Source organism: Salmo trutta, chromosome 27, assembly GCF_901001165.1.
Source record: "Salmo trutta chromosome 27, fSalTru1.1, whole genome shotgun sequence".
NCBI classification, from domain to species: Eukaryota; Metazoa; Chordata; class Actinopteri; order Salmoniformes; family Salmonidae; genus Salmo; species Salmo trutta.
Genome location: NC_042983.1, coordinates 32,255,263 through 32,271,695, shown reverse-complemented (window position 1 = coordinate 32,271,695; position 16,433 = coordinate 32,255,263). Strand labels below are relative to the sequence as shown.

The window sequence follows — 16,433 nt, the reverse complement described above, 5'->3', positions numbered from 1 at the left end:
ATATATATATATGTTTACATGATGGAAGTAATTGATTACTTGTATGTGCACTACTTAAAAACATGTTTATATGTCATCAGCATTGAAAGCAAGTCTAAGAAGTGGAAGATATGTTCTATGCGCACTATTTCTATGCTTCACGTCCTTAATTAAGTTTTGTTTTTGCATTTTTTATTTTGTACACCAGCTTCAAACAGCTTAAAATACATTACAGTGCCTTTGGAAATAATTCAGACCCCTTGACTTTTTCCACATTTTGTTACATTACAGCCTTATTTTAAAATGGTTTGAATTGTTTTCCGCCTCATCAATCTACACACAATACCTGTCACGCTGGCATAAAGGGTCGGGAGACAGGCGCAGGAATATGTAATAGTGTTTTTTAGTACACCCAAATTACGGCGTGTCGTGTAAAGGCACGGGGACGAACACCAAACAAACACAAAGCAAAAACACAGGGCACACTTATACAATTACTTATCACTGGGAATAGGGGCCAGCTGTGCGTAATGAAAGCTCAGGAGGGATCGGTGACAGTACCCTATAATGACAAAGCAAAAACACGCTTTAAGACATTTTTGCAAATGTATTAAAATAAAAAATGGAAATATGACATTTACATAAGTATTCATACCAGTTACTCAGCACTTTGTTGAAGCACCTTTGGCAGCGATTACAGCCTCATGCGTTCTTGGGTATGATGCTACAAGCTTGGCACACCTGTATTTGGGGAGTCTTCTTCTCTGCAGATCCTCTCAAGGTCTGTCAGGTTGGATGGGAAGCATTGCTGCAAAGCTATTTTCAGGTCTCTCCAGAGATGTTCGATCGGCTTCAAGTCCGGGCTCTTGCTGGGCCATTCAAGGACATTCAGAGACTTCTCCCGAAGCCACTCCTGCGTTGTCTTGGCTGTGTGCTTAGGGTCGTTGTCTGGTTGGAAGGTAAAACCTTCGCACTAGTCTGAGGTACTCAGCGTTCTGGAGCAGGTTTTCATCAAGGGTCTCTCTTTAATTTGCTCCCTTCATCTTTCCCTCCATCCTGACTAGTCTCCCAGTCCCTGCTGCTGAAAAACATCCCCACAGAATGATGCTGCCACCACCATGCTTCACCATAGGGATGGTGCCAGGTTTCCTCCAGATGTGACACTTGGCATTCAGGCCAAAGAGTACAATCTTGGTTTCATCAGACCAGAGAAACTTGTTTCTCATGGTCAGAGAGTCCTTTAGGTGCCTTTTGACAAACTCCAAGCGGGGATTCATGTGCCTTTTACTGAGGTGTGGCTTCCGTCTAACCACTCACCCTTAAAGGTATAATTGGTGGAGTGCTGCAGAGATGGTTGTCCTTCTGGAAGGTTCTCCCATCTCCACAGAGGAACTCTAGAGCTCTGTCAGAGTGACCATCGGGATCTTGGTCACCTCCCTGATTGCTCAATTTGGCCAGGTGGACAGCTTTAGGAAGAGTCTTGGTGGTTCCAAACTTCTTCCATTAAAGAATGAAGTCCAATGTGTTCTTGGGGACCTTGAAAGCTGCAGAATACCCTTCCCCAGATCTGTGCCTTGATATATTCTGTCTCTGAGATCTACGGACAACTCCTTTGACCTAATGGCTTGGTTTTTGCTCTAACATGCACTGTCAACTGTGGGACCTTATGTAGACAGGTGTGAGCTTTCCCAAATCATGTCCAATCAATTGAATTAACCACAGGTGGAGTCCAGTCATGTTGTAGAAACATCTCAAGGATGATCAATGGAAACAGAATGCACCTATTCCGAGTCTCATAGCAAAGGGTCTGAATACTCACGTAAAGAAGGTATCTGTTTTTCATATTATATACATTTGCAAACATTTAAAAAAATCTGTTTTCACTTTGTCATTATGGGTATTGTGTCTAAATTGATGAGGGAAAAATATATTTTAATCAATTTTAGAATAAGGATGTAACATAACAAAATGTGACAACGATCAAGGGGTCTGAATTCTTTCAGAATGCACTATATACCACAGCATTGTTGAATACTCGTTTCTGATTGTCTAGAAGGGCATTTTAGAATAGACATTAAAACCAGATACCGGGGCAGTTGGAAAGGATATCGGGACAGTTGGGAAATATATTGTGACACCTTGCAATCATGACGGAACAAGCGTCTACAGATGCAGACCATACTTGCTACAAGGGTACAGAAAGCTAAACCAACAACCATTCATTGTAAACGCAGGTCCAACGAGGAAAAACTTAGCTATCTAGCATTGACTTGTTTTTGCAGAGACTGATGACCTAACGTGGTGAGTGATGAACATGAATTTATACGGTCCCTACTGTTGCAGTCATGACGCAACTGGCGCTATGCTGTCAAATCCGCCCACGTTTCTAGTTTGACATTTTCTGTTTTCAACAACTAATATTTTTGAATTCGGATGTCATATTGGCAGGTTTGCTAGCAACAAACTATTTAGCTAGATTCTAGTCTAGTGTTTGATATGCAGTGCGATCTACTCGTAATGAACAGTGTCGAGTGTCCTGACGAGAAGGCAAACGTTTCTAGCTATGCCAGGTAAAATTCAGGCATTATCATTGTTATGGTTGTATCCAAATGAATGTCAACAGAAAAACAGCTACTGTGCTGTTATTCTGGCTGCAGAGGTCATGACTGTGTTAGCCGTAGCTAGCTGGTTAGCTAGCATCAGAACATAAAGAACAACGGAACATAAAGAACAAAGGACTGGGTGGCGTCCTCAAATATCAAACTAATCGAACGACTAGGACCAGCAACCAAAAGATAAGAAAGTATGAATTTGCTTATACAAATGTAAATATCAATGAAACAGAGGTTCAGATGGTACAATGATTCTCAACACTATACTTGTTTGTTTTGTCACGTAAACTGAAATTAGGCGAACTATTACAGCAACCAGGAAATGGCGGAGCAATTTCTACATATTGCACCTTTAATAAATGTAGCCATGTGTCACCTAGATTAAGTCACTTATCCACCAGAAGTCAAATCTTCTGACCTGACTTACAGTAGGCTAACTGCTGTGTCAACACACTATCCTCATTTCACTCTTCAGCAACAGCTGCACAGATCAAAGGAGGGTAATTGGCTGCCAAATGACTCATGTAAAACATTATGCGATATGCAATCTTCTATGGTCACCATAATTGCACAAGAAAACTGTTGATTTCTAAATCATAATGTCTCAAAGTTGATGACTCATTTACATTCAACAAATCAGCATTCAACACAGCAGAGTTTAACACTCAACAGTCTCAGTGGTAGACTGTTCAAGTGAGATCCCAGTTAGCCTAGCCTACCGCTTCCAGATGTTTTATGAGGTCATGGGTAGCCTAATATGGTTTCCGCATTGCAACTAATGTTATAATAGGGATTAAAAGCAACGGTTTGACATTCCCTGAAATGATCAAGCAAGATTACATCTCCTTCCATCATCCGCTTTCACATTATGATCTGCTGAAGACATTTGTCATTTTCTGGCTTCCTTCTCAGGTTGGCATTTATTGTAATTCATCTTGCCCTGGAGGCAGCTCTGCAGAGTGGTCACTAGCTGGCACAGCTACAAAGTCATAAAATCTGATTTTAAACCTAACCTTAACCACACTGCTAACCATTTCAAAATAAATGTTCATGAATGTGTACAATATGGCCAATTTTGACTTTGCAGCTGGCCAATTTTGCAGAAATCACTCTGTTCTGCATCCAGGGCAAGATTCATGACAATAAAGGTCAACCTGAGCTTCTGTCCCTTTAATTCTGGTAACATCAAAATTCTGCTGTAAAGAATTACTGGGGTGGTTCATAAATGATTTTCACATAACCCTCCCTTGTACTGTAAAAAAAAAAAATGCCCCCCTCATTTAATTAACTCAAATTAAATATAATGACCACAAATAACAATAACTGTAGTGACTGTGTTTATAAACGTGGATATGGACTTTTCCACTTCAGTATGCTTTTATGGCATAGTTGATGACACGCAGGGCTACTGTGCCAATGCACCACACTACCAATAAGCAAAGCATAACTGCATACTAATTACCCACTTCAAGCACTTCAACATCATGGCTGGCGTTTTCAACACCACGATAAAATAGACTATGTCAATCACGACAAACATAAAATACATCCTTTCCTACCTTGTACCCAGTACGGAAGGCCTGGCTTGACAATATCCGAATGTCATTAACGCTTTTTGGTGTTTTGTAACAGATTTCTCTTTCCATTCATCAATGGCCAGTGCACAGTTTGGATGCTGGAATTATACTAAAGTGGACGAACGTGCCCAAGTAGCCTACAGGAGAGTTATGATACGCGAGGAATAGCCGCTCAGATCGGAGAGGATGCAGAACGGGCGTTAAGCTTTACTGAATAACTGTCAAAGCTATTGTGCATGCTCCTTAATATCGGTATTATTTCCATAAATTAGGCTACCATACACTATTGGAAAATGAAAAATAACTCAGTTAACACTCACTGTATATGTCTACTGCGTTTACCTCTTGCATAACATAACAACCAGGGCGTATTTAGTAGCCTAGACTATTTTGCCACATCCCGTATTAAAACATGACACTTTGATGGGAAATAAATGTTCATTCTTGCCACATATAGCCTAATCTGTTTCAGCGGGTGTCATTGGATGTAGAGAAACCCACCCAGACATAAAGCATAGCATACTTCCTCTCGACTATCCCCATCCATAAAATTGCGCTCCTCTACTCACCTTTCACAAGATGCGGGACAGCGGCGCTCAAGCAGAGGACGATGAATACGAGTAACGGTCCCATCCTCTCTCAAATAGCAGGTTTCACTTCCAAGGTTAAGGAATGTGGGAAAATCACGAATCAAAACAACAAAAGTTCTTCCTCTCACGGAGCCGCAGGGCTAGTCTGTGACAGTAGTAGCCTAGTACCTCCTCTTCGACTGGTGGTGGTAAGTCCTCTTATTTTCCGAAGAGAGTCACGGACAGTACCGCACTAGTCTACCTGGAATGCTGAGTGTTGAAACAAGTGGCAGTGCCAAGGGTCCGCTACCTGCCTTACCCTCTCCGCAGTGATGCGCGATGTGATGCGATAGCCAAGAGAGATTGTGCGTGCGTGCAGGTCCCGGTAGACGGTTTCACTCTGAGTGCGCGTGAGTGTCAGAGACTGTGTGTGTGCGAATGTGTGAAAACACTGGCGGATGAGGAGCGCGCAGTACACGGTCGGTCACAGCAATCCGACTGGGGCGCTGTCTCACTGATAGAGACAAACCTCAGCTCCTCCCAACACGTGCTGATACTGCTAGGCTAATGGCTACAAAGCACCGCCAAATTCAGAAGGGTGGGATCTAGATTATATTATCAGCCACTCTTCTCCCTCTTCTCGTTTCTTCCACCAGACCTCTGGGAGAACTGGCAATGGTCACTGATACAAAACAGGTCCCTTAATTTAGCTGCTCCCAGCTCCAATTTTAGGCTTATGTCTTCTGGAAAGCAATTCAGTTCAAGATCTCAGCTGACATGCATCTCTGTCCAGGTTCCTATTAGAGGGTTGGTTCTGAATGTATATGCTTAGGCCAGGGGGTCTCTCACTTGAATTCGCAGACTTTCTTATTCATCCAAATGATTCCATCAGCTTTCCTCCCATCAGAAGTGTAAGAAGTTACACTTCATGAAATCATATGCCTATGGGCAGATATATCATTTGCATTACATTTGAGTCATTTATCAGATGCTCTGATCCAGAGTGCATCCATCTTAAAATGGCTAGGTGAGACAACCACATATCACAGTCATAGTAGGCTTTTTTCCTCTTTAAAAGTAGATCTCAGCAAAGTCAGTGCTGGAAAGAAAAGACACAAGCGAGTGTTAGTGCAGTCAAAGCAAGGCTGTTAGTGTTTTTTTCTTCAAAGATACTTTTTCAAGAGGTGGGGTTTCAGATGTTTTCGGAAGATGGGCAGGGACTCAGCATTCCTGACTTTGGGAGGGCTAAAAGACCAGAGGTGGCAGAACGGAGTGCTCAGGTTGGGGTGTAGGGTTTGAGTTAATTTGAGTGTTTTCTAATTCATCTCTTTGTTACTGTACACTGAGTATACCAAACATTACTGTAGGAACCCCTTCCTAATATTGAGTTGAAAGCATTCCACAGAGATGCCGGCCTATGTTAACTCCAATGCTTCCCACAGTTGTGTCAAGTTGTCTGGATGTCCTTTGGGTGGTGGACCATTCTTGATACACACGAGAAACTGTTGAGTGTGAAAAACACAGCAGCGTTGCAGTTCTTCAAATCGGTGTGCCTGGCACCTACTACCATACCCTGTTCAAAGGTACTTAAATCTTTCATCTTGCCCATTCACCCTCTGAATCCCACAGATACACAATCTATGTCTTAATTGTCTCAAGGCTTAAAAATCCTTCTTTAACCCGTCTCCTCTCCTTCATCTACACTGATTGAAGTGGATTTAACAAGTGACATGAATAAGGGATCATAGCCTTCACCTGAATTCAACAGATCAGTCTATGTCAGAGAAAATGCAGGTGTCCTTAATGTTTTGTACACTCAGTGCATATTTCCCTTAATATATATACACACACAGTTGAAGTCGGAAGTTTGAATTCACCTTAGCCAAATACATTTCAACTCAGTTTTTCACAGTTCCTGACATTTACTCCTAGTAAAAATGTCCTATCTTAGGTCAGTTAGGATCAGCACTTGATTTTAAGAATGTGAAATGTCAGAATAATAGTAGAGAGAATTATTTATTTCAGCTTTTATTTCTTTCATCACATCCCCAGTGTGGGTCAGAAGTGTACATACACTCAATTAATATTTGGTAGCATTGCCTTTAAATTGCTTAACTTGGGTCAAACATTTCGGGTAGCCTTCCACAAGCTTCCCACAATAAGTTTGGTGAATTTTGACCCATTCCTCCTGACAGAGCTGGTGTAACTGAGTTGGGTTTATAGGCCTTGCTCGCATACGCTTTTTCAGTTCTGCCCACAAATTGTCTATAGGATTGAGGTCAGGGCTTTGTGATGGCCATTTTGCCACAACTTTGGAATTATGCTTGGTGTCATTGTCCATTTGGAAGACCCATTTGTGACCAAGCTTTAACTTCCTGTGATGTCTTGAGATGATGCTTCAATATATCCACATCATTTTCCTTCCTCATCATTTTCCTTCCTTTTGTGAAGTGCACCAGTCCCTGCTGCAGCAAAGCACCCACACAACATGATGCTTCCACCCCCGTGCTTCATGGTTGGGATGGTGTTCTTCGGCTTGCAAGCCTCCCCCTTTTTCCTCCAAACATAACGATGGACATTATGGCCAAACAATTCTATTTTTGTTTCATCAGACCAGAGGACATTTCTCCAAAAAGTACGATCTTTGTCCCCATGTGCAGTTGCAAACCGTAGTCTGGCCTTTTTATTGCAGTTTTGGAGCAGTGGCTTCTTCCTTGCTGAGCGGCCTTTCAGGTTATGTCGATATAGGACTCGTTTTACTGTGGATACAGATACTTTTGTACCTGTTTCCTCCAGCGTCTTCACAAGGTCCTTTGCTGTTGTTCTGGGATTGATTTACATTTTTCACACCAAAGTACATTCATCTCCAGGAGACAGAATGCGTCTCCTTCCTGAGCGGTATGACAGCTGCGTGGTCCCATGGTGTTTATACTTGCATACTATTGTTTGTACAGATGAACGTGGTACCTTCAGGCATTTGGAAATTGCTCCAAAGGATGAACCAGACTTGTGGAGGTCTACAATTCTTTTCTGAGGTCTTGGCTGATTTCTTTTGATTTTCCCATGAAGTCAAGCAACGAGGCACTGAGTTTGAAGGTAGGCCTTGAAATACATCCACAGACCTCCAGTTGACTCAAATGATGTCAATTAGCCTATCAGAAGCTTCTAAAGCCATGACATAATTTTCTGGAATTTTCCAAGCTGTTTAAAGCCACAGTAAACTTAGCATATGTGAACTTCTGACCCACTGGAATTGTGATACAGTGAATTATAAGTGAAATAATCTGTCTGTAAACAATTGTTGGAAAAATGACTTGTGTCTTGCACAATGTAGATGTCCTAACCGACTTGCCAAAACTACAGTTTGTTAACAAGAAATTTGTGGAGTGGTTGAAAAACAAGTTTTAATGTCTCCAACCTAAGTGTATGTAAATGCTCGACTTCAACTGTATATATACACTGCTCAAAAAAATAAAGGGAACACTTAAACAACACAATGTAACTCCAAGTCAATCACACTTCTGTGAAATCAAACTGTCCACTTAGGAAGCAACACTGATTGACAATAAATTTCACATGCTGTTGTGCAAATGGAATAGACAACAGGTGGAAATTATAGGCAATTAGCAAGACACCGCCAATAAAGGAGTGGTTCTGCAGGTGGGGACCACAGACCACTTCTCAGTTCCTATGCTTCCTGGCTGATGTTTTGGTCGCTTTTGAATGCTGGAGGTGCTTTCACTCTAGTGGTAGCATGAGACGGAGTCTACAACCCACACAAGTGGCTCAGGTAGTGCAGCTCATCCAGGATGGCACATCAATGCGAGCTGTGGCAAGAAGGTTTGCTGTGTCTGCCAGCGTAGTGTCCAGAGCATGTAGGCGCTACCAGGAGACAGGCCAGTACATCAGGAGATGTGGAGGAGGCCATAGGAGGGCAACAACCCAGCAGCAGGACCGCTACCTCCGCCTTTGTGCAAGGAGGAGCAGGAGGAGCAGTGCCAGAGCCCAGCAAAATGACCTCCAGCAGGCCACAAATGTGCATGTGTCTGCTCAAATGGTCAGAAACAGACTCCATGAGGGTGGTATGAGGGCCCGACGTCCACAGGTGGGGGTTGTGCTTACAGCCCAACACCGTGCAGGACGTTTGGCATTTGCCAGAGAACACCAAGATTGGCAAATTCGCCACTGGCGCCCTGTGCTCTTCACAGATGAAAGCAGGTTTACACTGAGCACACGTGACAGACGTGACAGAGTCTGGAGACGCCGTGGAGAACGTTCTGCTGCCTGCAACATCCTCCAGCATGACCGGTTTGGCGGTGGGTCAGTCATGGTGTGGGGTGGCATTTCTTTGGGGGGCCGCACAGCCCTCCATGTGCTCGCCAGAGGTAGCCTGACTGCCATTAGGTACCGAGATGAGATTCTCAGACCCCTTGTGAGACCATATGCTGGTGCGGTTGGCCCTGGGTTCCTCCTAATGCAAGACAATGCTAGACCTCATGTGGCTGGAGTGTGCCAGCAGTTCCTGCAAGAGGAAGGCATTGATGCTATGGACTGGCCCGCCCGTTCCCCAGACCTGAATCCAATTGAGCACATCTGGGACATCATGTCTCGCTCCATCCACCAACGCCACGTTGCACCACAGACTGTCCAGGAGTTGGCGGATGCTTTAGTCCAGGTCTGGGAGGAGATCCCTCAGGAGACCATCCGCCACCTCATCAGGAGCATGCCCAGGAATTGTAGGGAGGTCATTCAGGCACGTGGAGGCCACACACACTACTGAGCCTCATTTTGACTTGTTTTAAGGACATTACATCAAAGTTGGATCAGCCTGTAGTGTGGTTTTCCACTTTAATTTTGAGTGTGACTCCAAATCCAGACCTCCATGGGTTGATAAATTGGATTTCCATTTATTATTTTTGTGTGATTTGTTTTGTCAGCACATTCAACTATGTAAAGAAAAAAGTACTTAATAAGATTATTTCATTCATTCAGATCTAGGATGTGTTATTTTAGTGTTCCCTTAATTTTTTTCAGCAGTGTACTTTACAGGATTTATGTATTCATCTGTTCCAGCTATTCAGGGAGATACACTGAGAAGAATACGGTAGAAATAAAGCATTATACTCAGGACCTTCAGATAGGATGTGCCTTGTACTTTGCAGCATGCCAATGTTTCTCCTGTCTAGCCAAAACAGGAATGACCAGGTCCAATTAGGAAGCAGGAAACTTCCAACCATGGAACATACCATTTTGTAAGGAATGACGCTGGGGACGAGAAGCAGGTACCGGGAGTGAACATTTAATTACCAACGGACATAGAACATGACAGTGTCTGGACAGGAACACACAACAACATTAATGCTGACACAGGGATCTAACCAAATAAACAGATAGATATAGGAGGAGCAATGAACATTGTGATGGAGTCCAGGTGGGTCCAATGAAGCGCAGGTGCACGAAATGATGGTGACAGGTGTGCGTAATGATAGGCAGTCTGGCGTCCTCAAGTGCCAGAGAGGGAAAGCAGGAGCAGGAGTAACACATTTAAAACCAATCACAATTGACCATGTGATAGGCATGACGTGAAATACAATGCAAAACATTTAACATAAATACTATTCACATTTCATAATAAACAGCACTTCAGCGAGTGCCAGGTAACCAATAATAACCAAGTTTACTAATAATAACCAATGTTAACAAATATTTTTTTCCCTGCGATAATCAACAATTTTCATGGACCTCAAAGAGGCTATAAACATGGTGCTCTTAGACTCACCAGTGTTTGGCACTCAGTCGAACCTCCAACCACGAAGCGGACAGATAATCTCTTCAATAACGAGGCAATAGGTTTACGAGATAAATACTTTAAATTGCATGATATTACCTTTGTGAGTCAATTTTCTTCATATTCACTATGTGTATTAGTAACTTTGTATCACAAAATACCTGATTAAAAATAGTCACTAAATAGTTAACCAAATAGCTTCCTATCTGCGTTGACCCTTTTTGCACTAACTATTTTGACTCATCACATACATTGCATTCGGAAAGTATTCAGACCCCTTGACTTTTCCACATTTTGTTACGTTACAGCCTTATTTTAAAATGTATTGAATTGTTTTCCCCCCCATCAACCTACACACAATACCCCATAATGACAAAGCAAAAACAATGTTTTTAGACAATTTTGCAAATTTATTACAAATTAAAAATGGAAATATTATATTTACATAAGTGTTCATACCATTTACTCAGTACTTTGTTGAAGCACCTTTGGCAGCGATTACAGCCTCATCTGTTCTTGGGTATGACGCTACAAGCTTGGCACACCTGTATTTGGGGAGTTTATCCAATTGTTCTCTGCAGATCCTCTCAAGCTCTGTCAGGTTGAATGGGGAGCATTGCTGCAAAGCTATTTTCAGGTCTCTCCAGTAATGTTCGATCGGGTTCAAGTATGGCCTCTGGCTGGGCAACTCAAGGACATTCAGGGATTTGTTACGAAGCCACACCTGCATTGTCTTGGCTGTGTGTTAGGGTCATTGTCCTGTTGGAAGGTGAACCTTCGCCCCAGTCTGAGGTCCTGAGCGCTCTGGAGCAGGTTTTCATCAAGGATCTCTTTGTATTTTTCTCCGTTCATCTTTCCCTCGATCCTGACTAGTCTCCCAGTCCCTACCGCTGAAAAAAATCCCCACAGCATGATGCTGCCACCACCATGCTTCATCGTAGTGATGGTGCCAGGTTTCCTCCAGATGTGACGCTTGGAATTCAGGCCAAAGAGTTTAATCTTGGTTTCATCAGACCACAGAATCTTGTTTCTTATGGTCTGAGTGTCCTTTAGTGCTGAGTGTCCAAGAGTGCTGTCATGTGCCTTTTTTTAGGGAGGAGTGGCTTTTGTTTGGCCATAAAGGCCTAATTGGTGGAGTGCTGCAGAGATGGTTGTCCTTCTGGAAGGTTCTCCCTTCTCCACAGAGGAACTCTGGAGCTCTGTAAGAGTGAGCATTGGTTTCTTGGTCACCTCTTGGAGGTTCCAATCTTCTTCCATTTAAGAATGAGAGAGGCCACTGTATTCTTGGGGACCTTCAATGCTGCAGAAATGTTTTGGTACCCTTCCCCAGATCTGTGACTCGACAAAATCCTGTCTCTGAGCTCTACAGACAATGGCTTGGTTTTTGCTCTGACATGTACTGTCAACTGTGGGACCTTATATAGACAGGTGTGTGCCTTTCCAAGTTGTGTCCAATCGATTGAATTAACCACAGATGGACTCCAATGAAGTTGTAGAAACATCTCAAGGATGATCCATGGAAACAGGATGCACCTGATCTCAATTTAGTCTTATAGCAAAGCGTCTAAATACTTATGTAAATAAGGTATCTGTTTTTTACTTTTAGTACATTTGCAACAATTAAAAAGCAACTGTTTTCAATGAGGGAAAAAATAATTTAATCAATTTTGGAGTAAGGCTGTAATGTAACAAAAAATGTGGGAAAAGTCAAGGGGGCTGAATACTTTCCGAATACACTGTATTGTTTGATATGAAAACTGTAATTATCGATATAAAAATCACTATCAATAATTCTATGATAATGACCTGCATGGTGGCGGGATTAAATTTGCATGCTTGTACATACAGTCGCTAGGTAAAGTCTGCAACCCCTTGCACAGTCTTCAGATTTTTCTACCATCAAATTAAATATTAAAAAGGATTCAATAAATAAACAAATCCTACTGATGTACACAACTTACTCTCTTTTTTTCAAAGTGAAAAAAAATATATAAAACATTTTCCAAATGAATATCAAAATAAGAAATGTAAATGCGTTGATTGAGTATGTCTTCACACCCCAGAGTTAATATTTGATGGAAGCAACTTTGGCAACCATTACAGCTGTGAATTATTTTGAGTAAGATTCTGCTAACCCTTGCATCTCTGCTGACTTAGTATTTCTACGCGCCATATACACTATGCATACAAAAGTATGTGGACCACCCTTGAAATGAGTGGATCCAGCTATTTCAGCCCCACCCGTTGCTGACAGGTGAATAAAATCCAGCACACATTCAATCTCCATAGACAAACATTGGCAGTAGAATGGCCTTACTGAAGAGCTCAGTGACTTTCAATGTGGCACCATCATAGGATGTCACCTTTCTAACAAATCAGTCCATCAAATTTCTGACCTGCTAGAGCTGCCCCGGTCAACTGTAAGTGCTGTTATTGTGAAGTAGAAACGTCTACGAGCAACAACTGTAACTGAACACCTCGTTAATGGATGCCTGGAACACTGACGGAGCATTGGCTAAACCAAATGGCATCACCAAGTACTCGTAGTGACCAGACATCGTGCTAAATGTAGTCTTCCATTCAACCCCCTCCCGGATGCGGATGAGATTGTATGCACTCCGCAGGTCCAATTTGGTAAAGAACAGGTCCCCACAGAGATGTTCTATGGCTGTGGCACCAACGGGAGAGGGTAATGGTACTTTGTGGTGATTTCATTGAGTCCTCTGTAATCTATACATGGACGTAACCCTCCATCCTTCTTGGCGACATCCTGGTAAACCTCAAAGATGTCAGGCTGAAGGGCAACCATAGGACTCTCAACTGACGTGGAACCACAGGGGATGGGGAAGTAGGTCCTCCGGCATTCAGGTGACCAATCTGTGATTCTCATCCTCAACAATGGTATGGTGGGGTTATGGCTTTGAAGCCCAGGGAGGCCCAGGACAATCTTGTGAACTGGTGCACTGGTGATGAAGAAGAGGATGTTCTCCTGATAAATGGATTCCATGGTAAGATTGAGTGGTTGGGTGATGTGTGTGATGGTTCCAGATCCTAATGGCTGACTATCGAGGGCTTGAACCGGGAAAGGAGAGGAGAGCAAGTATGAGATGATGTTAAGAGAGGAGGCAAGGGTCTGGTCAATAAAGTTCCCCGCGGCATCGGAATCCACTAACGCTGTAGACACAGTACATGAGGGAGGTCAACTAGTGTGATGAACACCAAAAAGAGCTTAGCAGAAAGTGATGAAGATGGAATACTCACTCCTGCCCCAGGAGGTGGAAGATCATGTGACCGGTCCCTCTGCTCTTGTGGATCCAGGATTGGGAAGTGCCGGACACAACTGGAGCTGGTGCCCTCCTTGACCACAATACAGACAGAGCCCCAGCTGTCTCCATCTGCATCGCTCTGTTGCGGGGAGGCGTGTGACCCCTACCGTCATGGGATCAGGCTCTGATCCAGAGTGTTCACTGAGGGAGGGAGAGAAGTGATGAGAGTACCGACGCTCCCGAAGTTTATCCAGACAGATTGCCATCGCAATGAGTGCGTCCAAGGAGAGGTTGTCGTCTCGACAGGCCAGTTCCATCTGGACCTCCTCGCGCAGACCTCTTCTGAATAGCGTACGAAGCGCCGGCTCATTCCATCCACTTGATGCTGCTACTGTGCAGAAGGTGAGCGCTTATTCAGCAGCCATCTGGTCCCCCTGCCGTAATTGAAGTAAGCGCTCACCCCCCTCTCTGCCTTCCTGGAAATTATTGAAGTTTCACCTGAACAGAGGCATGAACCACTCATATGAATCTAGCTATTCCTCTCCTCTCTCCCAAACAGCCGTGGCCCATTCCAACGCCCGCCCAGTTAGTAGAGAAATAACCGTGGCAACCTTGGACCTCTCGGTGGTGGGGGCTCCCATATGGTGTGTAAAGTAGAGGGAGCACGGAAGTAGGAAGCCATGGAATTTAGATGGGGTACCGTCATATTTATCCGGGAGGGACAAACGGTCATCGCTGACCTGAGCGCGTTGCTGAATGGACTGTTGTGCTGGCTCGCTGGGTCGACTGGTTGTAGAGTATCCTCCGCTAGTTGAAGGCAATGCCTCCTGGGTGTGTTCGAGACGTTGCACACTGTGAAGAGCCTCTTCCATAGCCGTCCCGAGTTATGCCAGCTGGTCGTGATGTTGACCTAGAAGGTATCTCTGCTCGTCGACCGTCTGGGAGATATTCTGTTTTCATGCTGCTTCCATTGTTAGAGTCAATACTCTTTAACGTTTATGCTGGGAGTTGGAAAGCAAGTGCAGGTGGGGAGTTTTATAATAAACGGAACATTAAACAATATAACAAACACGAGTAGCGTGTAGAAATTAAGCATAAGGAATAACTTTTTGAGGCCTCCGAACTCATCCTTTTGTGCGTTTATACATTTTTCATATTTCTTTATTTATTTGGAAAGAATTCCTTACAGTAATTGTCATTCAAAGGGTGAGGAGGAGATGAAAAATAAAACATTTGCTCAAAATAGTTAGCTTCCTCTTTTAAAATATAATTTGGAGAATCATGGATGACTGTCTTTAGTAATGACTTTCTGCTAATTGTTTTTGGTAGCATTCCTGTGTTGAAGATTCAAGAATTTGGTGCAATTTTTTGTTGAATAAGTTCCGACAGTTCTTTATGTTTTTCCTCTAACTTGTTTTGTATCGCTGTAGTACCATTTTTTTTGTTATCTACCTGTACCGTTAGTTCCTGTATTTCACTTGTTAGTCTTGTCTCTTTAGACAGAAACTGCTTTTTCTTTACTGATGAATATATCAAGTATCACAAACAATAAGGGGATTTACTGAACCTATAATTAACTGGACAAATTCTGTTATGAATTATTTTATCTTAGTTAAGAACAAATTGTCCTCCAGTAGACTTTGATTAACTTTCCAATATCCCCGTGTCACGCCCTGACCTAAGAGAGACGGTTTGTTTCTCTATGTGGTTAGGTCAGGGTGTGGGGTGGGCATTCTATGGTGTCTATTTCTTTGTTTTGAGCATGGTTCCTAATCAGAGGCAGCTGTCTATCGTTGTCTCTGATTAGGAATCATACTTAGGCAGCCTTTCCCCACCTGTAGTTGTGGGATCTTATTTTTGTACTGCTTGTTAAGCCTGCAAGACGTGACGGTCGTTATCATTGTTTCTTATTTTGTTTGTAGTGTTCTGATTTAAAATAAATACAAGGATGAACACTTACCACGCTGCACCTTGGTCTACTCCTTTTGACGATTGTGACACCCCGTCCAAGTGGAAATTCTGTCAGAGTTATCTGAAGCTCAATTTGATGATGGTCCGATCTCATTCTGTCATCAATCAAGACTTTTTTAACCTTTGATGCTAGAAAGTGTCACGCCCTGGCCATAGAGAGGGTTTTATTCTCTATTTTGGTTAGGCCAGGGTGTGACTAGGGTGGGCATTCTATGCCCTTTTTTCTATGTTTTGTATTTCTTTGTTTTGGCCGGGTATGGTTCTCAATCAGGGACAGCTGTATATCGTTGTCTCTGATTGGGAGTCATACTTAGGCAGCCTGTTTTCCTTTGGGTTTTGTGGGTGGTTACTTTCTGTTTAGTTCATGTTCCTGACAGAACTGTTTAGCTGTCATTCGTTTTCTTGTTTTGTTGAAAGTGTTCTATTAAAAGTTAATGATGAGCACTCACCACGCTGCACCTTGGTCTACGCCTTGGAACCACCCACCAAAAGAAGACCAAGCAGTGTGGATTGGAGCACCGGGGAGAAGGATGGACATGGAAGTCGGAACGTCGATTCTGGGAGGACAAGTTAAGGGAGCTACAGGAGCCTGAGAGCCTGAGAGACATGGGGAGTTGGGGTAAGTCAGGTTGGAGACCTGAGCCAACTCCCCGTGCTTATTATGGGGAGCG

The 16,433-nt window shown here is 43.2% G+C and overlaps 1 protein-coding gene across 2 annotated transcripts in view; it reads right to left on the bottom strand.

Moving 5' to 3' along the window:
• LOC115164906 (EGF-like repeat and discoidin I-like domain-containing protein 3) overlaps positions 1 to 5,254 on the bottom strand; it is a 224,387-nt gene extending 219,133 nt beyond the window's left edge. For both annotated transcript variants that reach the window (XM_029717822.1, XM_029717823.1), the window contains exon 1: positions 4,738 to 5,254. In XM_029717822.1, coding sequence (XP_029573682.1) covers positions 4,738 to 4,801 — 64 coding nt within the window. In that variant the 5' untranslated portion in view covers positions 4,802 to 5,254. The remainder of the gene's footprint in view (positions 1 to 4,737) is intronic.
• Between the last annotated feature and the right edge of the window lie 11,179 nt (positions 5,255 to 16,433).